This window comes from Seriola lalandi, unplaced genomic scaffold (assembly GCF_002814215.2).
Source record: "Seriola lalandi dorsalis isolate HSWRI2012SDOR001 ecotype SW California unplaced genomic scaffold, Sedor1 jcf7180002054387, whole genome shotgun sequence".
Lineage (NCBI taxonomy): Eukaryota > Metazoa > Chordata > Actinopteri > Carangiformes > Carangidae > Seriola > Seriola lalandi.
The window spans coordinates 304,391-330,427 of NW_019524940.1; the positions used below are offsets into that span (position 1 = coordinate 304,391).

General features: G+C 39.9%; 1 protein-coding gene and 1 pseudogene across 2 annotated transcripts in view; both read left to right on the forward strand.

The window, feature by feature from the left end:
* LOC111657210 (F-actin-uncapping protein LRRC16A) overlaps positions 1 to 26,037 on the forward strand; it is an 85,364-nt gene that overhangs the window by 7,965 nt on the left and 51,362 nt on the right. For both annotated transcript variants that reach the window (XM_087174828.1, XM_087174827.1), the window contains exon 3: positions 23,917 to 23,967. In XM_087174828.1, the coding sequence (XP_087030954.1) occupies positions 23,917 to 23,967 (51 nt within the window). The remainder of the gene's footprint in view (positions 1 to 23,916; positions 23,968 to 26,037) is intronic.
* LOC147818949 (homeodomain-interacting protein kinase 2-like) lies at positions 13,324 to 15,257 on the forward strand (annotated as a pseudogene).

Here is a 26,037-nt window from a genome sequence, read left to right on the forward strand (position 1 = left end):
TGTAATACAGTAAAAGTGTGTGCTCGTACATGTTTGAGAAGAGAACGAGACAAAGAGGGTGGACAGATTGTGTCAGATCTTTTTTAGTAGCTGAAAATGCAAATGGAAGCAGCAAGTCTGTCAGAGAGTAGTCCACGTTGTAGTGTCTGTGTGACTAGGTAGAAGAAAAGTGACTAATTCAGTTGACTAATTAATTCTGCCGCCTGCTCACCTGTGGGTGTGACATGTAAACACTGAACCTCAGACAATATTACTGTGTGAGGAGGTGTCTGTTCAAACCACTGAGTATCACTGTCTGTTTCACTGTACATCAAAGCCGGTTTTACTTGACATGTCTGGACCTATGAAATCTTAATGAAAAAACTACACTGAGGTTGTATTTGACAGACAGCTAAACATGTAGATGGTCTAGAATAACTTGTCTTCAGTATCACGTCAAGTTTGACATAGTGCTGTGCTCCATGAGGGTGTATGTTCTTTAAAGTCACTATATTGTTGATATTAAGCATCTGCCATTATTAAGCATAGCTAGCTGTCTGATGCATAAGCTGTGTGAAAATACACCCTTCCTAGTATGGTATTTCCAAGTATAACTCACCTCAAATGTCAAACACACAAGCTATCTATCTTCACTGAGACTTACTGTCCAGATTTGATGTATTTCGTTGACATTTATTGAACTTTCGCTGTCAGCTTCCTGCAGCCACTTACAGTACAGAGCTTGATTTACTGCAGACAATGCAGGACATCTATCTACAGTATTAAGTACACAAATGATAAGGGAAGGAATATGGTTATTTCCCCTACCAATTTGCCAGTCTGTCAAATACAAACAAGGCTTTCCCCCTTTTTCCCGCTGAGCTTCACTCAGAGTGTGAGTGGAGCACTACAGTGCCCGGGGCGTCTCTTAAGCACACTAAAGCTTGATAGATACAGTCATCTCCCTCCTTTGAAGACGGAGGGATGAAGGAGGTAGAGATAATAACATCAGTCCATCAAACACACCTCGGGGAAGAGGAGAGTGGAAATGAGGGAGGATGGGACAGAGAGGGAGAGGGAAATGGGCAACGAGACATTCTGTACAGGACAGAGGGCACGGAGGGGACGAGGAAAAACAGACGAATCATAAAGAATAACAGCTGTGTGCTGTAAACTCTTGCAGTGAGACAGACAGAGACCATCAGTCACTTTGGTTCAGACTGAAATATCTCAACAACTTTTGGCCGAATTGCCATAAACTACAGTACCTACTTCCATGCATCCTGATGTCTTTTTTTTCCCTAGCACCTCCAAGAGGTTGACATTTTTGTTTTTTGAGTGCAATATCTCAACAGCTATTGACTGGATTGAACTTTGGTAAAGACCAAATCTATGAGTCTTCAGGATTGAATTAGAATCATTTTGGTGATCCCTTGATTTTTAATTTCCATCATCTGGTCAAATTTAATATTTGTCCTATACTTTAGGTAATGGGCACATGCAAAACTAATAACATTCTCCATCACATTCAGTTGTACGTTAGAGTTAATAAACAAATGTTAGTGTGCAAACATGCTAAACTAAGAGAGTAAACATGGTAAACATTATACCTGCTAAACATCAAAATGTTGAAAACATTGGCACTGTACATTAAAATACCTCTTATCACTGAATGTAATCTAGACTTTTACAAAATCGATGAATATAAACCTTCTTCTCTGGTGAAAGGGTTTGAACAGCAGCAGGGCTTTTAGTCTGACTGAGCCCGTATGAAAGAAGAACAGCGTGACTCCCATGATCCTCTTTGACCTAGAGGCCCTAGTCTTCTCTGTTGTCCTGCCATTAGTAACTTATTCACAAATCCTTGGCTGCCACTTAAAAATACAACACTGGAGGGTTGGCGTACTGTCCAACTTCCTCTTGATCTCCTGCTGTAAATAAATGAGAGTGTATGGGTGTGTGTTTGTCTTAGCCAGAGACTGTCACCAATAGTCAACTGCTTTATTGCATCTCATGTTTGCTTAGTATGTGGCAGTGGTGCTAACGCAGCACAGATGAAATGGTGTGAAACAAGGCTGCTGCACATCAACACAATTAAATCTAGAGTGACACAGACTTTAATCTTATTTTACTTTGGCATGACACAGCAAGTTACTAATCAATGAAGTTACAGATATAATCTCTTTTGCAGGTATTTTGGGGCCTTGGGGATTTCTTGTACAGTATCTGAGATACTTGATACAACATGATAAAACATGGTTTTGTAACAGGACGACAGAAAGTGTGGCCATTTCAGAGGCTCACAAAACCATGGGAACCATAGAGCCAGTAAGAAACTAAAGAACACTGAAGTATTTTTACAACATTTCTACAAATACAAAAAATAAAAACAATATTGCGACAATACAATATTGCTACATCTGGCTCTGAGTCACTTGGTAGAAAATGTTGAAGAAGCCCTGTTTTTTAAAAGCCAAGTATCTTACCCAACTTGTCTTTCCCGCCATCCCTCTCTCATTCCTTTAAACCTTGAGGTCTGTCATTAGGGTCAGTGAAAAATGTTAGTGAGCAAATTGTGTACTCCCAGATGATCACCTGTAATGCCCTCTCATGGGAACCGGCAGTTTTCCACTATCTTTCTAAAAACTGTTGCTTAAAAGCTGCAGAGCAAGACATCCTCAACACTTTAATTCCTTTTGATAATCGACCACGGCGTCCTGTCTTTGCACTGGGCTACTGATGTTTTTGTATCTACACTCCAATCAGAAAGGTTTTAAAAATAGTCGTGAGTGTACAGCTACTTTTACATTTTAGGTTAATTTTTAGCTAAGGTTGGTTGGTCACTATACTCAGCTGTATATCGTCCTGTGATCAAAGAATGATCATCTACAGTAAGAGTAGGTGCTAGAAAATAATCATTTGAGAAAGATAGATTAATATTTTTGTATATTGATATGAAAGTAGATAATGGAAAATATTCCACCATGTTGTAATATTTCATTTGTAAAAAAAAACAAAACAAAAAAAAACGTTTATGAACATACACAATATATAAAGAGGTGACAAAATGTTAAATGTCATGCAGCATCACATGACCTGGTGATTTGGATGTAACAACTAAATTCTTTTATCATGGAGCATTTATGTTTTTTTTTTTTTCGATTTAAAAACTCCTTTAGAGCATTTATGTTGTTTGTCTAGTCTGTTGCAGTAAATTTATGAAGTTGCTAAAGACCTACAATGTGATGCATTGTTGTATTTTCCTGTGGTCAATGATAGTTTATATGATTACTGTTTCTGTGGAGAGCTAACTGCACCAAACTGTGGAGAGCAGTCATTTTGTTTCTCTGTTGTTGTATCAGGCAACTTCATGTGTCATGATGCAGAGATGTAATATTCCTTTCCCTCTACTTTTCTGTTATTTTTTTGATTCAGTTGGTGTTTGTGATTTGAGATTTGAGATCTTGACAAAAACCTTACAGGTATCTCCCCTGCCTAAATAAATCCTGTTTTTAGTTTTGCTTTATTTTTTACGGCTTGGAATCATTTTGTAAACACAGTATGCTTTGCTTGATTGAGTGGACATGAACACAGAAATGCTGTTCTTCATCCTTTAGTCAAGGTTCAGCCTGAGTTCAAACTGTTTTAACGTTGTGAGGCACATAATCATTGTCTATTAAATAGTTAACTCTGCTTGAAGGTCCTATGTGTTTTCTATCATAATGCTGTGGTGATTATTAACATAATTGGGGTGACATTCAGAGCTAACCAGGCAGAACAAATGTGTCAAACGGGTCACCATTTCCCCGCTGAGTACACTGCAGTCACTATATAATCCATGATAGTGTTGTCTTTAATGGTTTGTGTTTGGCCAAATGGACTAGATTTGTCTCTTCCAATTAAATTTATAAGAGCATTTTTAAGTGATAATTTAGGGTCTGATGCTGAGGAGGGTTAAATTGAAGTGGAAAATGACCAAAATAATTATTACTCTTAAGTTAAACAATTCAGATTTGCTCAGAACTGGTATATATACCGTGAACAGGAGACAAAACCTAGTCTATAACCCAAAAAATGACAGACACATGTGACACTGATTGTGGTGCTTTGCCAAAATTATTTGTCTGGTTTCCCCCTAATGTCTAAATGATTTAAGCAAATGTCCAAATGTTCAAAACCCATGAATGTTCAATTTACAATATATCAAAAAGAAGAAAAGCACCAAATCCTAACATTTGAGAAGCGGGAATCAGTGACTGTCTGAAAACTGACTTAATAAATTAATCAATGATCACCAACTAATTGTTTCAGTTCTACTAAAAGTCTTAAAATGGCCAACATTTTTATTATTTCTGAACACTAAAGATCCTGTATTAAGAATAGTAATGTATCGTTTTCACCTGTGGCTTGTGTATCACACTTACCCTTTTGGCTGCAATCACAGGGCAATTTTTAGCTTCCAATTCACCTCACTTAAAAGCACGAGAGAGGAAACATACACACTCCCCAGCACAGAAAGGTCCCAGTTGGCCCTGGTAGGGTTTTCCACCTTGTTGCTGTGAGACATCAGTGTTAATTTGACCCCCCTCCCCTCACACAGATTAAAATATGGATATATTTAAACATTCAGTGTTCCCAGTCTGAAATAATCTCATTAGGTACACTTCTTTGCTTCTCGCCAAACAGAGCAATGTGTTATCTCCACATGTATTTAAATAGGATGAACAAACCTAAGACACTCTTACCAGTGATTTCTCTAAACCTGAAGCCGGTTTGCTGTGTCGCATTGTGACCAATTCAACCAGTGTCATCTGTCAGAATAGGCAGAGTGCAGATGCTAGTTTGGGTTAGTCAGAGAGTCTAATTTTAGCTCTGGTGCATCCACACCACGTAATCACACTTATTTTTTTCGACCTCTTTCTGAGTGGTTTGGTTTCTGTAAAGTGCTAGAACAGATTCAGCTGAATGGGCAGGTTAATTAGGAGGGATTCTGCATGTGGTCGGTTCTCACTGTGTGTGTGTGTGTGTGTGTGTGTTTTTTGTGTGTAAGTGCTGGGTCTGACTCTGTGTTGTATAGTGGACAAGGACCACACTTCCCAGGACTGTCTTTCTTTATTGCATGGCACCAGACATGGCAACGGTTGAATCTGTGTCCTCCTGAGGAGAGTCAAGAGGAAGAGAGAGAGTAATGCACAATAAGAATGATCAGAATGTATGAAAATTAATACAACTTATTACTTAATGATATATCCACTGTACACTTGTTTAGAATAACGTGGTGTCACATATATAACAAAAACACAAAGGTTAACAGAGTGTAAAAGATGCAGTTCTTCACAGGGAAAGATCAGAGCAAAAAGGAAAGAGGAAGTAAAGTTAGCAGAAATGCAACATATGCAGGTCTGTTTGTAAAATAAAAGGGCTGCACTTCCTGTTGTTACACAGATCAACAGAAAACTACATCTGTTCACAACAGATTGTAGTTCAATATCTGTGAATTTCTCAGAATATATGCAGCTGTTTTAAATGCCTAGAAAGCTTACACTGGTGTGTTTGCATTGAGTAACTCCTTCTCCAAGTGTGCGTGGGAGAGAATTTCCATTCCCTGTGTGGCCACTCTCAGAATAGATGGAGAGGTTGAACGTGCTCATTATGTCCTGCAGTCTGTTCACTCACTGTTACATTTTAATAGCTGAGTATCTGCCTGTCTCTGTGTTGTATTAGGCCCCACTGGGCTGAATAGGAATTTTGTTATAGCATGTTTGCAGCCCACAATGCCCTACAAAAACCTCCCTGGAGAGGTATTAACCAGCCACATAGCCTGGCTCCATGCAAGCCCCGCCCACAGTCATTCATCATCATTATCTCATAGGTCAGGGTCATTGTCACTCAGACAGTGTTAGTAATATAATTGACCCTGCCTTGGGTCATTGGCTTGATAAGTTTGGTTTTTATAATCTCATACTATTGACTTCCAATGTGTCTGGTTTCAATGGGGCAAATGAAGTCTTGCTAATTTTTTTTGTCTTTTATTTCCATTTTGATTTACGACTTTGCTCAAAATCTGCATCCAAATGGTCGTGGTCCCTCGTGAGTCCTGCTTGGTCATACTGTGGCTATTGGGTTTTATAATGGAAAGGCCTGGCTGGTACAGTATCAGTCTGCTCTTATTAGATGTAATTGAATGGGGTTTGTAGGTCACAGCAACACACAGTATTGATTGGTTGATAATGTCATTTGTGGACCATGTTATAGTAACCAACTACAGCACAATCAATCTAATCAATGTGAATTCTTTCTGTCAAAACACTCAAGCCTGAGTTATGTGATTAAAAATAAGACAATCGGCATAAGGTGTGTGTCCCAGAGAGGCTTACCTGTCATTTGCATTGCCTGTTTGATCACAGATTGTCATTGATTCTTATACTTTATATACGGCTTTTAAACCACCAACACAGATTAGAGGAGAGTGGAAGCATGTGTATGATGTTGCACGGCCTGCTCTCGCTGCCTTCAAGGACTGGCGCACATGCAGCTGTTTCTCAGCAAACCACTAGGCTGATTTCACTGCCAGCGATGTCACATGCTTCTGCTGCGTGATTGGTCTTTATGGTGTCCTTGCAGTTTTTATTGTTGCCTTCTGCAAACTGCTAACCTCCTTTATCTGTTTTATTTCATTTTCTTGTTTAATTTTATTTTCGACATTGTTACATACCACATACAGTGCTGATAGTGGGTTCCGATCCCATAAAGCACAATTTGTAGAGGAAATACGCAACCTTTTCCCCTCCCTGGTCACTGTGTTCTGGGTCTTAGTGTGCGATCATGTGTGTCCATGTCTCCATGTGTGGGTGTGCTTGTGATTTTGACAGGTCAGCAATATGTTGTACTAGATATTGATCTTATATGACCATGAAACACCATGAAATATAACACTGCTTTTTCTGAAATGGTTGGAATGAGAAAGCCTTGCCAAATACAGTAAAATCCACTGATTGCTATTTTTACACTTTTGGTTTTTACACAGATTAAACAAACCAGATATAATGTGTTAATTAGCGACCTTTAGAGGTGCTGTAGACAGATTTTAGCCCTTGAGTAGAACCAGGCTAGCTGTTTCTTCCTGTTTGCTGGCCGGTGACTCCTTCTCATCTAACTGTCCACCAGAAGGAAAATAGGCATATTTCTCAAAATGTCAAACTGTTTCTGAAATTCTGGGTATAATTGGTGGTTGTCACATTATTTGAACATATCACCTAATTCTTAATCTCACTTAATCGGAGAGATTTGTTAATTTTTCATCATTTTTTTTCTGTCAAGCTTGAACCACCCAATTTATGAAGGGTACGTTCCCAATGTTCAGGTCTTTCTGTTGTCTTTTTAGTCTTACGTCATTTTCTTTTGATCATTGTTATTTTGATAACATAAACGTAATCTTGAGAGGACCTTGTTTTTACGACAATGTGATCTAAGCAACATTAACTTTATCGTTTAAATCAGTGTTCTGCTCTGAGCGTGTGTGTGTGTGTGTTATTAGTGCCAGCTGATGTTATCTACCCACTCCAGAGGGAAACCGTGGGTAATGCCAACACCAGCCCAGAACGAAATCCCCCCTCCCTATTCTCTCCTCCCCTCTCCTCGCTCTGCCTTTGTCTGTGCCAGTCCTTTCTTCTCTCCTTTACTTTCTCTTTGTCATACCTGTGTATGTCTCTCTCTCTCCTCCACAAAGCACAAAGCATAGTACTTCAGTTTTAGGAGGTTTTCCACTTTTTTATTATACTTGAGTTGAAAAATAACACCCTCTCCACCTCTTGTCTCTCTGTCTGTCTCTCTGTTTTTTTCTGTCTAACCAGTTCATCTCTATGGTTTGCAGCGTTATCCTATTTACTCAAAAACCTTGGCTCACCATCACATAGCTACACACACACACACACACACACACACACACACACACACACACACACACACACACACACACACACACAGAAACCAACCCATTGTGTCTGGCTGCCATGCTGATGAATGAATCAACCCATGTCATTATTCCTTATCTCTGTAAACTAAACACGCAAGGTTCTTAGAGGACGCCATGCTGGCTGACACTGTTCTATGAGGAACCCCACCCCCTCTCTCTCACTCACACCAGAGTCCAGTTTCTAAAAAGCCTGACATTTATCCAGTGTTAGAGGGCGTTTTGCTAACCTGGACTAATCCTAATCTGAAGGCACAGTCAATTAATCCCTGTGCCCTGGCCCTTTGAATGCTTGCTCATCCTCAGTTGTGTTGTGTAAGACATGTTTGGGAGGTTGATTGAATATTTTAAGATTGTAAATGAGGTGATATATAAGAAGCATGTAGAGATAATGTATATGGTATCAATTATGAATCTGCTGTTGTCCATTGTAACCAATATAATAAAAAAGGATTTTGTTTTTAGTTCAAAGAGAAATTGTCTGCTGCTAAAAAGAATTTTTATTGCCTCTAAAGTGTTTCCATATATTTTAATGATCAAGCTTACATTGTATATGTCTCATTTATTATTCAACACATAGTGCATATTTGCTGACACTATATTCTGACTCATTCTTAAAACAGCACCAGTGACAGTAGCAATAAAACAAACAAACAACAGAACTAAACCATGAAACGTAACAGAATCAGACACCACATTTATTCATGCCTCAGCTCGCTGCAGCTGTGGTCTGATGAGACCAGCCAATCAAATTTGTTCAGGAAGTACCACTGTCAGCCGCCTTTGTTCCTCACCATGCTCATCTCCTCAGCAGTAAAACACATAATGATGAGCAGGGCAGTGATAAAAAGGAAATTGATGTCTCTCTCTTAATGCTCCTCTTGGCTGCTGGTGCAGTGAGAGGAGGATGTGCACTGCAAAAAATAGCTTTATCCATAATTTCAAAAGAAGTGGAACATGTCCTGACAAAGTGATTTGTAGCTTTGCTATCTGAGGACTCCTTTCTAGAAAAATGGTGCATTATTACATTTGTGTTTTGTTCTTTGGGTGCTTTTTTATTATAATTATTTCTAAATTCTGTATTTAAAAGTCCTATAAATATTTAAGGGTTAGGCAGTGGCTTTTCTTGTCTGGTTGTTGTTATGCTTTATGGTGTTTTGATGGTTTTGTGTTATGGTCCAGACTATCATATCATTTGTCTTGTCTTGTCTGAGACTGCAGACAGGAGAACTGATGTACACGTTAGCTGTTCTATCACTGAACTGTGCGGTGCTATGATAAAGTCTTACACGCTTACATTGTGCTGTGGTTTTGGCGCAGTGTGAGTCGGCAGACGGTACAAGACTAGACCTCAGCTGCACTGTCAGCAGCTTGTCTTGGCAGTAGAGAATCAATGTATTGCAAAACAAATGATTATTCTGCCTGGGTTTAGAGCGGTTAGGGGGCTCTTTTCTGGAATCAGATTAGGTTCAATTTGGCCTCAGCGCAGATCCCACCATGATGATCTCTCCTGCTTCAGCCACACTGAGTCTCCTTCTCAGTATTTCCACTCTTTCGACAAAGAGAAGTAGTTATCTTAGGCTTCAGAGTCAATTTCCACCGCGGGCGTATTGCATGAAAACAGAGGAGTGTGCTTCCTCTGCAGCTGAGGGGATTAACCAGGTTTAAATTATGTGCTCAGGGTCGTTCTTAGGATGTTTTGACAGATTTGATGGCTATGTGTAAGGTACAGTCTTGAGACTGCAAGAGGTTGATGATCTTAATACATTATCATTAGGGTTAAGCTAACCTGTGTCACGAGTTTTGATATGTGGGAAAAAAGCATTTTATCAATGCCTTGCTGTAGAGGTCCTCACGGGTCCAGAATGGTGGACCTGATTTAACAATTACATTACATTGATTAACAACTTACCCAAACAGAATGTGCATTAATTAATTTTCTACAAGGAGAGTCCTGATCTGAAGCAGACTTAAGCACATTCAGACCCAGTCAGAGAAGATCTGTGGATAATTAGAGCTGATACAACAGACGGGAGAATGTCAACAGCATGATATTTTATCATGGCTCATTTTCAACTTCTGAATCAAGAATTAAAACATTCAGGAAGATCAATGGAAGATACAATTTTCTAACCAAGTTAAAATCTATGAAACATATTCCAAAAAATTTTTTTTTTAAATATATAGGATCCATTTTTTTTCACAAGATATTAAATTCCTAAAATATTCTCCTCTCCAGTGATTATGACACACTGTAACACATGATCAGAACTGCCCTTTTTTGCCCTGTGTAATCACTACTGTATGTTGAGCAGCAGCATGGAGTGACCTCTGTTACACAGGGTTACACCATCCTTCATTATTCAAAGATACAAGAAGGGTGGTGTGTATGTGTTTCTTCTTCTTCCATCTTGTTAGAATACATTCACCCATGCACTACACACACAGGCACACATGCACCACATGGATATTTATATGCACTGTATAGAAAACGGTAACAGTGAGAGGGTACAGTAAGAAACACTAGAAGAAAAAAATGATTTAATAAAACAATTTCAGGTTACGCTGCACAATCTGGTAGTATGCTGTGTGATGACAGTAAACAGTTGTGCATGGTGCGGTCCACTGGGCATTCAGTCTAAGATAAGGGAGACAGAAAGAGCAGGAATGTAGAATGGATTTTTCTGTGCAGTGATGGTTCGATTATCCAATAGCTCACATCTCACATACAGAGTGCATGCAGTTTTACAGGTGCGCCATCGGGAACCTTACCTAATCATATAGTGTAAGGGAGTTTTTAGGCAATTGTTAAAAATACAGAGAGAGGGGACAGGGCTAAATGAGGGTAAGGAAGTAAGAAAAGAGTGGGAGGAAAAGCAGAGAAGTACAGGATGAGAGGAGAGAAATCCTCTGCAGTGGATCCAGGGAGAGCTGATTGATTTCAGAGTATCAAAAGCTAAGATGGGGTCATCCCAGCAGCATTGGTTTTGACAGAGAGGAAACGGCTTTCAAACACTTTCCTTCATTAAATATCTTCCCCACTGATTGGATTTAAATCTTGGCTCCTTATCGGCGAAACAGCACTTAGAATCTATTAAGTCATTTCACTTGCTTTGCCCTTCCACCTCCTCCCCGTCGCTCACCATCTCACTCTCTGTCGCTCTGGTGTCCACTCTGCTTGTTTCACTGGCTGATCTCTCTATCTCTCTCTCTCTCTCTCTCTCTCTCTCTCTCTCCCTCTCTCTCTAAAAATACTCTCATTTCCACTGTGCTGCGTTGACATTTTGAGCTTGCAGCCAGAACATCATGACTCATTAGTGTTACACACAGACACCCGTGCACATGCAGGACATGCTGGCATTAATTATGCAATAAAGAGTGCGTGTCAGCAGTGGTATGGGGATGAATGTAATTGTGGCTTTTTTCCAGTTAGTGTTGTTAGGGTTGCGACCAATGGTTATTCTCTTTTAGAAGTGAAACTATTCGCTGATGCCACGATGCTAGTTGGCAACAAATTTGACAACTGATTAATTGTTTTGCAAGCAACAATACCAAATATTTGCTGCAAATTTGAAAACAAAATGACTAATTGGTTGATTCAATGAATCATCTGCAGATTAATCGAGAATGAAAATAATTGTTAGTTGAACTTGTATTTCCATTAATCTTAAACTTAAATTACAATTTAGCTCAACGTGCTAGTCATTTTGCTGGTTTTGGCCAATTAAGTCAAAAAAAAAAAAAAATCAGTCAATTTACAATGATATAAAACACCGAAGCCAAGAAAATCATCATATTTGAAAAGCTAGGAGCATAAAATGTTACAACTTTTTGCTTAATGAATAACTATATATATAAAATCAATAATCAAAATGTTTTGTTCAGTTATTAATCAACAACTCGACTGCTAATGCATATACTTACATATTCAGACATGTTGTATATATTCAGACTACATCAAATCCATTACAATTGTTGTACAATAGTTTGAAGTTAGGTTATACGTTTGGGAAATTATTATTATCTTGTTTTCTTGGGGATAATTACATAAAATCAATACCACTCTCATGTCTGCTGGAAGATGGATTTTGTCAGACTAGCTGTTTACCAATTTCCATTATTTATGCTAAGGTAAACTAATAATTTCTTGGCTTTGGCTTAATACAAGCCTATAGCTATGTCCCACTTCAGGGGCCACGTCCTTTGGAGGACACGGTGTGTTGTCATGGACCTGGAAGACCGAACCGAAATGGGACTGTCTGCATTACAGAGGATTTTGGCTTTGCGCCACAAGCTGTGCCTGCCCATCCCATCGCATCACGAAGTATCGTTCCTGTTGCTGCATTGCTGCGCCACATTTGAAGGAGTTTTCGAAATGGGACCGCCTAGTTGCACTGCTGTGATGCAATTGCTCTTCAAATACAGCCTCCAAAGGATGTGTCCCCTGGATTGGATCACGTCTTACATCTAAGAAAACATACAGTGAGGCCACGTAGTCAGTAAAATTTCTCCTGAGGAAATAAAAAGGAAAATAAGTTTCCAGTCGTGTTTCAGCACTGAGAACAGCATGTGGCACCCCTGTGTATAGATTGGTGAATGTTTCAGTACCACCGCTGATAGACAGCAACAGGCAGGTAGCATGACTTTTTAGACAGGAATAAAAAGTAGACAGTGTACAACACCCCAGGCAGTAACACAAACAGGTCCTGAGATGTGGTAAACATGGAGTTAAACAACAGATTTATCTAATATTCTGGATAATTTCTTCATATATACAATAAAATATAAAAATGTGAAGCTATAAGTCACATTTAAAGTGTTTAAACTGTAAACAGTATTTAAAGTTCTTTCTTCATTTCATTTACTGTGTACTTTGACATGACAGAACAAAAGGACCAGTAAAAAGGAAAATTAAAAGTGCTCAACTTCAGTGGTATGACTTAAAAGTGTGCAGACGTTTGTGTATTTGGCATCTTGTGCTGTTTTATTTTCTTAGTGTTTTTCTTTCTCCAGCATTTCTTCTATATTTGATAGAGACACACGAGAGTAACAGGAAAAGCAGGGGAGACAGAAGGGATGACATGCAGCAAACATGAAATTTGATGATGATCTTAGTCATGAATTAATTATTAATTATTAATCAATTAATTGACTTATTTATTTATTCATTCATTAATTCATTCAGAATTTTTTTTTTTTTTTTTACATTTTTGACGTTTTTGATGTTTATTGATAAGATCACAGATAATACACATAAAACCTGTATCTTGGTCGTTTACATTCTCGTTGCCTTCACAGTAAGACCAGTGAGCTATATTGCTTTTGAAAAGTATTTGGATTTTTCTGAAAAAATGCCTTCCGCAACATCACCTGCACCGTTTCCGGTAAAGAAACGAGATATACTCCACAGTGATAACACTCGCTACCTGATAATGGATTTTAATGGAGAAGGATATTTTGGCAAAGTCGCCCAGTGTTTCAACTTAATCATGGCCAAAATGGTGGCAATCAAAATCCCCAAAGAGAGTGACGATCCAACCATTCAAAGGGAAGTGGGGATGCTAGAGGCAGTCAGCGCTTGTGACCCAGACAAAAAGAACATTTTAAGATTCATGGAGAATTTCAGGTTCAGCAACCTCTCTTGTCTGGTCTTCGAAATGCTAGACAGGAGCCTTTGGGACCTGGTGGAGGAGAGGAAATGGGAGCCACTGAGTGTCAGTGAAATTCGGCCTGTGACCCACCAGCTACTGTTTGCTTTTGAACCCCTGAAGAATATTGGACTCATGCACACAGACTTGAAACCTGACAATATAATGCTTGTTAACCACAAAGATCAGCCATTCAAGATCAAGCTGATCGACTTCGGTATGGCCCGTCCGGCGAGCAAGGCGAAGATTTTAATGATCACGCAGGCCAGTGCATACAGGGCTCCAGAAGTGACCTTGGGCCTCCCCTTGTCCGAATGTGTTGATATGTGGGGAGTGGGCTGCGTCATGGCATTCATGTATTTTGGTCAAACCTCTTCCCTGGCAACTGTCCATATCACTGGATGAAAGCTATGTTGCACCTGCTGGATCAACCAATTGATCACCAGCTACTTGCTGGAAAATACAGCTGGATGTATTTCACCTAGGATCTGGATGAAGAGTGGAGACTAAGAACACCAGAGGAGTACGAAGAAGTAACTGGTGTCGAGCCAGTAGTTTTCGAGAGGTTTCTGGACTGGGCCTGGAATTAAGAGGATGCAGTAAAGAGATATCCAGCAAAACCCAATGATCTTGAGTATGAAGACAGGATGGCATTTTTAGACCTCCAGAATTGGTGCCTGTATCCAGATAATGAATGCAGAATTACTCCCAGGAGAGCCCACAAATACCCTTATTTAACAATGGTTGATAAAGTGGAGACCAGCACCTATGCAGACTCTGCCATTCAGTTCATTACTGTTTCCCCCCAGCAACATTTTGATGCATCATCTGATGACTGGGTTTATGAAGAGTAAGCCTTTGTGAATTATAATTGTCATGATTCAAACGCTGCTCTCATGACTGACTTGCAGACAGAGCCATCGACTGGAGAAGATTAATCAGCTGACATTTTCTCTGTTTACGATGCAGGCCTTGAGGATTACAGGGCTGAAGATTCAGACACTGTTCATTCTCACCACTGTAACTCTCAGATTGAGAGTTACACTGAGAGCTCTAGTGGAAATGTTGCTGATATTGACTCTTCTATTGATGAAGACAGTAAAGAACCAGCCACCGGTGATTCAGACAACAGAGAATCATTCTAGCCACACCTCAGTCACAATGAGGATATTGACTCAGCCACTGGTGAAAAAGATGACCTGGAGTATGATCCAGCAAAATGTTGTTGCGGTCATTCAAACACTTGCAATGACACTGATACTAAGACCTCCAGTCAGCCAGCCACCAGTGACCCCCATGAAGAAGACCCATCTCTCACAAGCCCCACCACCAAAGATGATATAGAGCCTAGCAAGCCACCTGGACCCTCAGCAGCAACTGACCTCTATGATGGGGTCAGAGACACAGCCACTCCCCCCATAGAAGAGCCAGGCACCACTGCTACCCTCATTAATGACCATACAAACGCCGATTGTTCACCAGTTGCCAGTAAAACGCCTGATAACAGACCACCATCCGACGTTGTCCCAACTAATGCAGCTGCCATCAGACCTGCTGATGACGTCAAGACTGGCCCTGATGGAGCCCCCCGGAAGAATGTATTTCAAAGAATCTGTAAATTCTTCCGCAGTGAAAAAGTGAGCGGCTTCAATCTTTAAATGCTGAAATAACTAATCAGCAATTATAAAATAAATGAGGACAGCAAAGAGACAGTTTATTCCAAGTCATTCTTGTGAGTTAAAGTTAGACCCAGGCTTGCATTTATAAGAATGACCACGAGACATCCCTGTGACAAACTTAACCCATTTCACCAACACAGTTCCAGGGTCACTTTAACTGCTGCCTGATCTCAAACCTGTTCTTTCAGTTTCAACTGCCAAAAAAAACTGGCTCGTGTTCAGGAGAACTGGTTTGAGAGCGCCACAGACACCTTTGCTGGTCTAGGACTTGGTATACACCCCCCCCCCCCCCCCCCCCCCCCCATCATTTCTCTCTCTCTCAACCCAACTGGTTAAGGCAGATGGCTGCCCACCATGAGTCTGGTTCTGTCGGAGGTTTCTTCCCATCAAAAGGGAGTTTCTCCTCTCCGCTACCGCCAAGTGCTTGCTCATGGTGGGAACTGTTGGGTTTCTCAGTCTTGGTTATGGGGTGGTAAATGATCTGGGCTTGATGTGAACAGCGCTGAATAATAAATAATAAAACAAAAGTAAAAATATGAACATATTATGTATTATTTTCATATATTTATTTTAATTTTATTAATTATCTTGAGAGTTTTGGGTATGAAAAATGCTTCCAAACTAATTTATGGAATAAAACAAAACTGTGTTTAAGTTGTAATTTAATTCTAAAGGTTTGCAATGACCAGGACAAATGTTGAAATTATTTGCAACCTGAATGCAGTCACAAGGTGTAACATTTCAGAACACAGTTACAAATTGCTTTATTGCTTTACAGTAAAAACAAGGAATAAAAGTGATAAAAACATGAAACTAAACCAAGATAAAAAAAAATGTAAACAATTACAGAAAATATCATCAGGTAAGAAGAAACCATGGCCATGACTTCACACCAGCCTATAGCTGTGTCTTGCTTCATGGACTGCATCTTTCGGAGGACACGGAGGAAGGCGGAACCGAAATAAGACGGTCTGGCCTACATAGGATTTTTGCTTCGCGTCACAAGCTGTGCCTGCCCTTACCGTTGCGTCACAAAGCATCGCTCTTGTTTCTGCACTGCTTGGTCGTATTTGAAGGAGTCTTCGAAATGGGACCGCCTAGTTGCACTGCTGTGATGCAATTGCTCTTCAAATGCAGCCGCCGAAGGATGCGGCACCTGGATTGAAATACGTCTTACATCAAAGAAAACATAAAGTGAGTGAGTTAGTCAGTACAATTTTCTCCTATGGAACCAAAAAAATGAAAACAAGTTGCCAGTCGTGTCAAAAGGTTCAGCACTGAGGACACCCTATGCATCAATTAGTGATCGTTTCAGTGCCACTGTTGATAAACAGCAACAGGCAGGGGCACTGTCTCAGTACCATCCCTTTTTACATAGGAATAACATAAACACTAGGGCTATGTATTGCCACTGATTTCCTGAATTGATTCGATTCCAATTCACAAGGTCCCATTTCAATTTGATATTGAATTAGTCAAAGATATTTCAGTTATAACATAAATTTTTCTTGGATATAAACAAGGTTCTCTGAGTAATACCGCTATAAATTGTTCCTTTATCCTGGTACATTATTAAAAACATTAATGCTTACATTATGAATGGACCCTAAAGCAGTTACATTAATGCTTTTTTCTATTCAACATGACCTACAGTTTAGACAGGCATCTCAAGAAATAATAGATTTTGGCTAATGTGTGTTGTTAACGTAGGCTACCCCAGTGCACCGGCTACAGTCTGTATGAACAGGTACACAGCATCTTTTTCTCATCTTGCTCATAGCTTTGCTTTTCCTACAGCTCTTCACTCTGTACACAGATTTTAAATCTGACATGCAGCCACACATCCGTCTTTAGACTTGTCGCTGACTTCATTGGGACCTCATCTGTCATTTCTTTGTTCCTCATTCAGAGATGTAGTGCTGTTCGTTTACGTGCTGGAGCACATGCGAAAGTGCACGCACATGGTTGAATAGCTGGTTTCAGAGGTTAAGTAACCACTGCTCCTACAATGACAAGTTTTAATTAATTTACTGACTTGTGTCAGCAACAGAAGCTGCATTGGAAACTTCCATTCAGAGAAGAAGGGATCAAGCTTAGCTAACAAGCTAGGCTATGAAAACGTTTCTAAGCTAACAAGCTAGGCTATGAAAACGTAGCTAAGCTAGCATGTCCAAGTGTAACAGACTGACTTTATCTGTGATGCATTTACACAGAACCATGACAAAGAAACTGTCATAGTCATTCTTATAAATGCAAGTCTTGTGAGAATGACCACCAGACAGCCCTGTGACAAACTCAACCTGTTTCACCAAGGCAGTTCTGGGGCCGGGTTGATCTGCTGCCTGATCTCAAACCAGTTCTTCGCGCTCCGACTGCCAAAAAACGTTTCTTGGTCAGGAGAACTGGTTTGAGGGCGGCACAGACACTTTGTTGGTCTAGAACTTGGTTACTTGGTTATGTCTTAGATATGGATCTAAAATGACTTAAAAAAAGAAGCATCCAGGGAGGATCCAGTTTAAAATTGGAGGGAAAATGTCAGTAGAAGGAGAAGAGCAGGTGGATGATTTTCAAAGCGCTACGCTGCAGGGTTGACAGAGAGATTTCACTAAAGTGAGTTAGTGCTGAAGATGGGCAGGATTCCACATTCTACATTTTCAGCAAGATGAATCAAGCGTACCTCAGGGTAGGGCTGAACGATTTGGGAAAATATCTAATTGCGATTTAATATGCTGTTATTTATTTATTTATTTATTTTTAGAGTTGCTTATCTCCTGTATTATTCAACAAACACAAGCAATAAATCATTCTATATTATGACATTATATATTATGACACAATATTAGGTAGATTAAAAATAATCAGTTCTTTCCTGTAGGCCAGGCCTATTTGTCATGATGAAATTAGATGATGCATGAATTGATATGAATGACATATTTTTATCTCACTACTTAAATCACAGTAGTATATCTACCGATTTGTTTAACTTACAGCCTTGTAAGCTTGTCAAATTGTCCGTAGTTATGCAGACATGGTTCTCTTCATAGATGTCCCAGCTGGTTGAAGTCTTCATTAATGAAATGCACCGCAAGACTCTGATAGGGCTCCGCTGTAGTAGCGAAAAACTCTGTTTTCAGCTCCGCTGCGACTCAACTTGTATTTTTTATATAGCTCCGGTATGGCAACCTTGATAAAATATGTGCGGGAGGGCATGTTGTACCGCTTATGCAGTTTATTTATCAAAGCTGAAAACCCAGGCTTGGCCACCGGGCTGAGAGGCATCGTATCTTTCTGCTAATGCCTGAGTAATTTCCCCATGCCGTTTTGAATTGTGCTCATATGGAGGTATGCTTTCAAACGTTTAGGTCAGTAATCTTTGTGGGTTGGTATTTGGATAACTTGACACACTAGTGGTCGGCATTTTAGCCATGCAATTATCGTACATGGCTTTGTTGTGCTGATACAGGTTAGTAGTGTGGCCCCGTGACGTAGCAAGGCAGGTCCTGCACAATACCTGACGCTGTGCAGCCTCTAAAGCCAAAATAGTTGCACACAACTGACGTACTGCTCCTCTTTGACACTGACGTTTCCGCAGTGCCAGGTTCTGTCGAGCCTGAGGCCATTATATAACAGGTCAAAGTGTAGCGTGCCAAGTTTTTGCTCCCTCTTTTAGCCGACTGCTCTGCTCTCGTTTGCAGGTCACGTGACCAAAGTGTATTCGCAGCCTTTGCAGTTAGAAAATCGCATTTTATCATATCGCGATACTATCGCAAAAGCAAATAATCATTCAGCCCTACCTCAGGGGGGTCAAACATGAGGCATTTGTAGTTAGCATTTTTTATTATGTTCTTTGGTGCAACCAGTTTTTAAAGAAAATGTTCTCACCCAAACAAACTGAACCAAAGGAGTGAACAGTGAAAATGGTGTAATGGATATAATAGAGTGTGAATGCACACCAAGACATGATGGATGAATAAAGCATTTTTGGCGGGGGTAGATTTCCTGTGGCTGAGTGCTGCCACAGCTTGAATGACTGTGGATCAAACTGCTCTGTATTGCTTGGGTTCCTCCAGAGATTCAGTATAACTGTAGGCCAGCGTGAATGTTGTTTAAGGGGCTGAAAACTCATTGACATTCTCAAGCAAGGCTTGGCACTGCAGCGTGCTACTTTCATGTGTGAGTGTCTATCAGTGTCTGTCTGTGTGTGTGTATATTCACAAATGTGTGTGTGCAGTATGGGCTAGCTGTTACCATAGTAACACAGTGTGTGACTCGCACATGTGGGGTGGGTACATGGGAGGGGGGAGTGGATGGGGTTTACAGGTTTGACAGAAAAAAGATAATCTGGGAACGGTAGTCCTGTAAATGGACTCCACAGCACACACACACACACACACACACACACACACACACATACGCACTCAGAGAAACATACACTCCACAGGCCTGTGTGTCTATTACTGACCCTTTAATGTGGTTGGAGACCTTGTCAACTATCTTTCATGTTGTGTCTTTAGCGTGTGTGTGGGTGTGTCACACATAATTTATGAATAGTGTGTTGTATATTCTATCAAATTGCTTTTAGACATGATTATTTTATCCATATAAAATAACAAAAAATGTATCGAAGAAATCTGTGGCATATTTTCATAAATAAATGGAATTGGCTTAGAAATTCTCCAGTGGAGCTCTGTGTGTGTGTGTGTGTGTGTGTGTGTGTGTGTGTGTGTGTGTGTGTGTGTGTGTGTGTGGCATGTGTCTCAGGCCAAGGAGACAAATGGTGCTTTACTGCCTGTGGCAGTTAACTTGTATGTGAGCCACCAGTTTTGGTGTATGTGTGTGTGTGTGTGTGTGAGAGAGAGAGAAAGAGAGAGAGAGAGAGAGAGAGAGAGTAATAGCAGATGCTCTCTCTGGTCTTGTAGACATGCTCCAATGCTGCTGCCATCTGGTTGGCTGAGTAGAGCTAAAGGCGGGATGGTGGTTGCTGTGAAATCATTGGCTGATGGGAAGGCTCAAGGCTCTAAGTCCACTTAAGACTGAGAGCAGAAAGAGAGAGAGAGGGACAGAGAGAGAGCTAGGAGGGCAGTTACAGGAATGAGGGGGGTCATGAAACAGGGGCGTTATGGCTTTGTCCACTCAAAAGGGCAGATGGAGAGAGCACTGCACTGGGAAAGTGCAGAGGGCAGTCATGCATTGACAGGAGGAGGATGGGTGGAATGAAAAACTAAAGGGAAATCCAAGAGGCTGTGGCAACAGGAATCAGAGTATTTTTTAAACTAAGTTGGAAGAAGCAGTCACAGAAGTGTCCTTGTGTCCGTTTTTAAAATATCTGGCTACTGTTGACTGATTGCTTTAAAGCCTTAATTGATTATCAAAGTACTGAATGATTTACTACCCTAAGACTGCACAGAAAAGAAGACTCCTCAGTGGACAGTTGGTGCCTCCCCTTCACTCACAGTCAGCAGGTTCTTGGTCATTGCAGGGTGAGATGGCAGCTCCTTTTCAGCTCCTGAAAAACCACTGATGTGTATTGTTCCTTCTTTAAATCCTGGTGTTTTTTACTTATACTGTTTAGAACTAAAATGATTACTCGCTGCCACCAGACACACACAACCAGGGCTTCATCAATGGGTAATAAAAAGGAGGAAGGCTTGTTGTGTTACACAGCCCAAAGGACTTTTTTCTGTTTCACAACTTTGAAATTCTGCAGCCAAACTCGTATGTCCACAAATTGCATGTTATACTTTTTCACTTCTGAGATCATACAGACTTTCAGAACTCCATTATTTTACCTACTGACCACTCGTCTGTTGTTGCTCTATGTACTTTGAAATGTGCCTTAAGGATAATTCCAGTTTATTACAACCTGGAACTTATTTTCAAAGTCTTGGCCATAGTGCGTATTGGTTATGATAACATCGCTTGCACAAAAGGGATTGCTGAGATCTGGGAGTAGATGAGTATTTCTAAAGCCTAAAGTCAGATAATAATATAGCTTTTAACAGGCTACTCCATCAATTTATTGTTGCACTTCTGTAAAGCTGGGGAAGTCACAAGAGACACAGTTTAAAAATAGTGGTCAAAATCTGTGCAGCGGAGGTCATCTGACTTCTTAGTTCTTATTATGGGTCCAAAATAATCCTGATGATGTCATCAGGGTTAGACCTTTACTTTAGCTTTGGAAAGTCCCTCCAGAGCACAAAATACATTATAAGGTGTAATATCACCTATCCCCATCTTAGCATGTCCATTGTGTACATCCATCACCATTTACTGTATTTTTGGCTCAGACCTAAATTGCTCATCAGTTTGCTGATATTTTAATGAACAATGATTATTACTAACATTTTGCGTGAGTGAGATAATCTTGCTCATAACTGTTGGCTTGTTTTCAACCTGTTCATCTGACCAACCAAGTTTCCAGCCGAGCTTGATGTTATTTTAGCAATGACACGTTCAAGTTTCCATAACTAATATAGAAATAAAGCTCAAACCCATGAAAATAAGACTAAAGCTAAAGTAAACCAAAATGATCCTTTAATAATAAACATTCATATAATTTAATGTAGATGTAGCTTTAACAATGAAGCTTAAAGATTCCATCACATAGTGTGTATTATAGCTTCTAGACAACAGAAAAACTGAAAATGAGAGGGCGAGTTGAGTGAAGCAGTGGTGACTGGTGCTCTTTAGGAGAGGTTATCTTTGGTCACACAGGCCTGCCTGTCTGTCTCCATCACATCAAACCACACAGACCCTGCTGAGCCACAGAGGGCTGGGAGATACTGTCATCCTTTTTATCCCCGTCTCTAATCCCTCTGTTTCTTTTTTCACGTCTTTTAAAAAGATTGTGATTGTTCATAGACTTTCCTTAATCTTGTTTTCTCTCGTGTGCTCTACCTCCTTTCCTACTTTCTTTCTCTCCTTGCCCTTCTTGCCAGTCATTGTTTATTTGGGACTTGTTAGTATGCTGAGCTCCCCCTTCCCTCCTTTGTAGTCTTTTATTTTATCTTCTGCTCCTCTGCTTTAAAACCTCATCCCCCAGTTTTCTTTCACCTTTGATCAATCTTTCTGCTCCCTCTCATTTCATCTCCTTGATGTCGGTTTCTACTTCTACATGTTTCATCTTCTCTAACCCAAGCTCTCTTTTTTTTTTACTTCTCTTTATTCTTGTATTCCCTGTTTCATCCATTGGCATTTGTTTTCTGTAGCTTTTAACCTTGATCTGATTTTTTTTTAAATTTTTTTTTTTTTGGAGCATTCAAAACCGAGCAGGTTTAAGTCGCCTTTTTCTTGGGCTTTAAAGCATCTTACACACTTGCTCTTTTAACACAAAGATTATGACTGTTGTAGAGCTGTTATCTCATGCATGCCATCAGTGTGGACAGAAAGGAGAAAGTAGGAGACAGTGCGCCACAAAGCTCATTGCATCTCCCTCTACAGAAAATTAATCAGCAACAATTTTCTAACACCCCAGCCCCCCCCCCCCCCAAAAAAAAAAATAACAATCACTGATTCTAGTTTGTAAAATGTGAATGTTTTTTGTTTTTTGTTGACTGTTGGTCGGACAAATCCAGCCATGTTCGACAATTTCCTCTAGAAATGAGGCATGATACATATTTTTCTCAGCGTTTTAGAGACTTTATTAAAAGATGAAAAATTATCTTATGAGTCTATTGAAAACAACTGTTAGTTGCAGCCCTTCTTGGTATTTGCCTTTGCTGACCAACCAGGATGTTTTCTCTGAAAAAGGTTGATGGTAATGTCCCTATAATGGTTTTAAAGGTCAGCCTCTGGTGTGTTGTGATTTGTTTTTTTTTTTCTTCAATCCAGTGTCATGGCACCAGACATTTAAAGAAAACTTTTTTATTAGGTATTGAACTTAATTTAGTTTCATAAGTCTTAAGTTTTTCCTTGTGTTGACCTTTGATCCTCTGATGGATTATTCTATGGTGCATAATGTTGTTACTACAGAATTTGATATTGTAATGTGAATGTACAATGATGTAATGTAGAGAATACAAGAGACTCAGTGTTACGAGTGTTCAGTATAAGCAGCACAGGGCAACTACGCCTTTGTCACGGGTAACACATTCTTCGTAGCATGAGTTGTGCAAATCATTGCTATAACAATGTCACACTCTATGGCAACAACAATAAAGCAAGGCTGTTTGTCTGGATAGGAATGTCAAGTTTATGTATTCCAGTTATGCCTCCTCAAGCCTTTTTTTTTCTCATGGCTAAGCAACAAAAGCAAACTCAGTCTTCACCATGTGCTCTAATAAACAGTGGCAGTTGGTGTCTCATTTGCTCAGCAGGAAGAGGCAACACAAGCAAGAAATCAAGGAAACCACACTGACCTATGATAGTCTCACTATATTCCTATACGAACAAAGGCATCTTGGCTGCATGTAATGTACCGTACACCTCAGTGTGTTGTGCTGGTTAAGACCAGGCACTCAAGCAATATTTCTCCTCACCGACAGTCCTCAGACAGAGATGTTTCAGGGTCACAAGCCTTTTCATCTTGATGAGTCAACAGGAGAGCTCCCTGTGTTCTTTGTCATTTCCTTGTTCTTGTCATTCAAAGTGTATATTTACAGCTACATACTCATTATTCTCTCTGTTCTGTCTGTCTCAGGCTCTCGCGTCTCACCGAGCTTACCTCTTGACGGCACGTATTCCCACCAAGGTAAGAGCAGCATCATAGTTTTATGTGAATTTTGTGCTGCACAGTCAGCACACTTTCTATGGACCACAAATAAAACATTTAAAAAAAACTGTACTAAAATATATAATAAGAGTATTATGTCAGCAAATGTTGTAAAATGTTTTCTCCTCCTCAGAAGTGACCTTAGAATAGTTTTGGAACTTCCTCCTACAGCCCCAACACAATCTTTGATTGACATCACAGTTGCATTGAAGGTTTTATACTTACTAACTATAAACTATAAACCAGTTTTGGTGATTGGTTCATGGTTTAATCTTCCTCTAAATTCCGTGTCCATTCTTTAACCTTAATTCTTTAAAGCTCCATTAGATTAACTTAAAAAAGCAAATTTATGTGTGTGTATTTGTTTAGATGTTAGTGTTTCACTGATTAGCAACTGTTTGCATGCCCCTGCAGCCCTCTTTTAGTCATTTCCCCAACTCACCCCTTTTGCTATAACTGTGATTTTGTGTGTAAATGTACATGTGTTTGTGTGTGTTGCATAGGCCATACAAAAGAGTAGATTAAAGCTAAAGTAGTAGCTCTGTGTGGCAGGTTATAGTGCAGTTTTTAGTTTTTTTTTAAACATTGAATCGCTTTGCCATATGCAGTACAGATGGCAGTTGTTAGCCCCATCAACAGCAATGAAACATCTGTCATCAGCTTTACCAGGATCGTTGTCACCACTACCACATAAAAACCAGCGGTGCAGTAACACGATGCAGATGTTCACTCAGACTTGTAGCAGCACCGGTCAAACAACTATCATTATCACTACTGCCATTATTAAACTTCACATCAGAGTCAGGTGCCTGTATTATAACCCCATTAGCTGGGTCTGGCCTGCTAGCTTTTGAAATTGGGCCCACAGCAAATGTAAATAACATCCTTTGCTGGGATGTTCATAATGAATGTACATAAAGAAATACCTGTTTGTAGACATTTCCATACGTGCAGGGGTCAGCGGTTAGTGTACAAATCACTTTGCTTTAAGAGTTTCAAAGTTCATTCTTGACCTTGGAAATAGCAGTTGGCAAAACCATATCACCTCATGGTCCATTTAGTAGTTGTTCTGGGGCCTTTCAGTCATAAAACATGATTTTCATCAACAGATCTTTTAAACAGCAACTTGTAATTCCACAGAGGTGGTGAGAAGTCTTTTAAAATGCAAAAACTGAACATCTGCAATTCCGTGATGAGCAAACTCCATCTGGTGATGATCATATGATATGATCAAAAGCTCCAGAACAGCTGCTAAATGAACTGTGATATGAGATTGTCATGTCAACTTTGCTGTATCATTTTTACAACCAGTGCGCAAACAACATATGTTGTTGTAAATATGAAAATGATGCTCTGTACAACTTTCATATTTGATCAGGATTTCTGCAATATTTATGTAAAGTGGTAGAAACACACTCACCAAAACATAAAGTTACAAAACCAAACAGTACTGTGATTGTATATGGAATATACAACAACAATACCTACATTAGCTGGACTGACGATCCCGCCCGCAATGAAAGAGTAGAACTTAAAAGTATTTTCCCCAACTCATGAGATCACATAACATCATATCTTGTACCAGGCCCAGGAAATACTTAATGGCAGCCATTCAAATAGATGCTTTCCAGTCAACAGGATGCCTCCAGGGACAGTTTAGGTGATTTATTGGTTGCTTGAAAACTGATTTATAGGTTTGCTGGGGGGGGGTCAAAGAGGCCATAAAGAACATTCAAGCTGACCCTGTTTTACATGACGTCATATGTTTCCAGTGTTATGAGCCATTTATTTACCTTGCTCTGCTGTTTTCTATTTGTGTGCTTTCCTCTGACCTGGAGGGATTAGACACTGGCTTCATGAAGAACTAACCTCTCTGCCCTACTGTCTGCTGTATATCTCACCCTGTCTCTGTCTCTGTTTTTCCACACTATCCTTTTCTTGGTCTAATTTTTTATACTTGTCTATTATATTTTCTCCTCTGTAATTTGGATATTACTCTTGTTTTAATCAAGAGAAGCTACTGTAGGTTACTTGATGCAACTTCTCAGA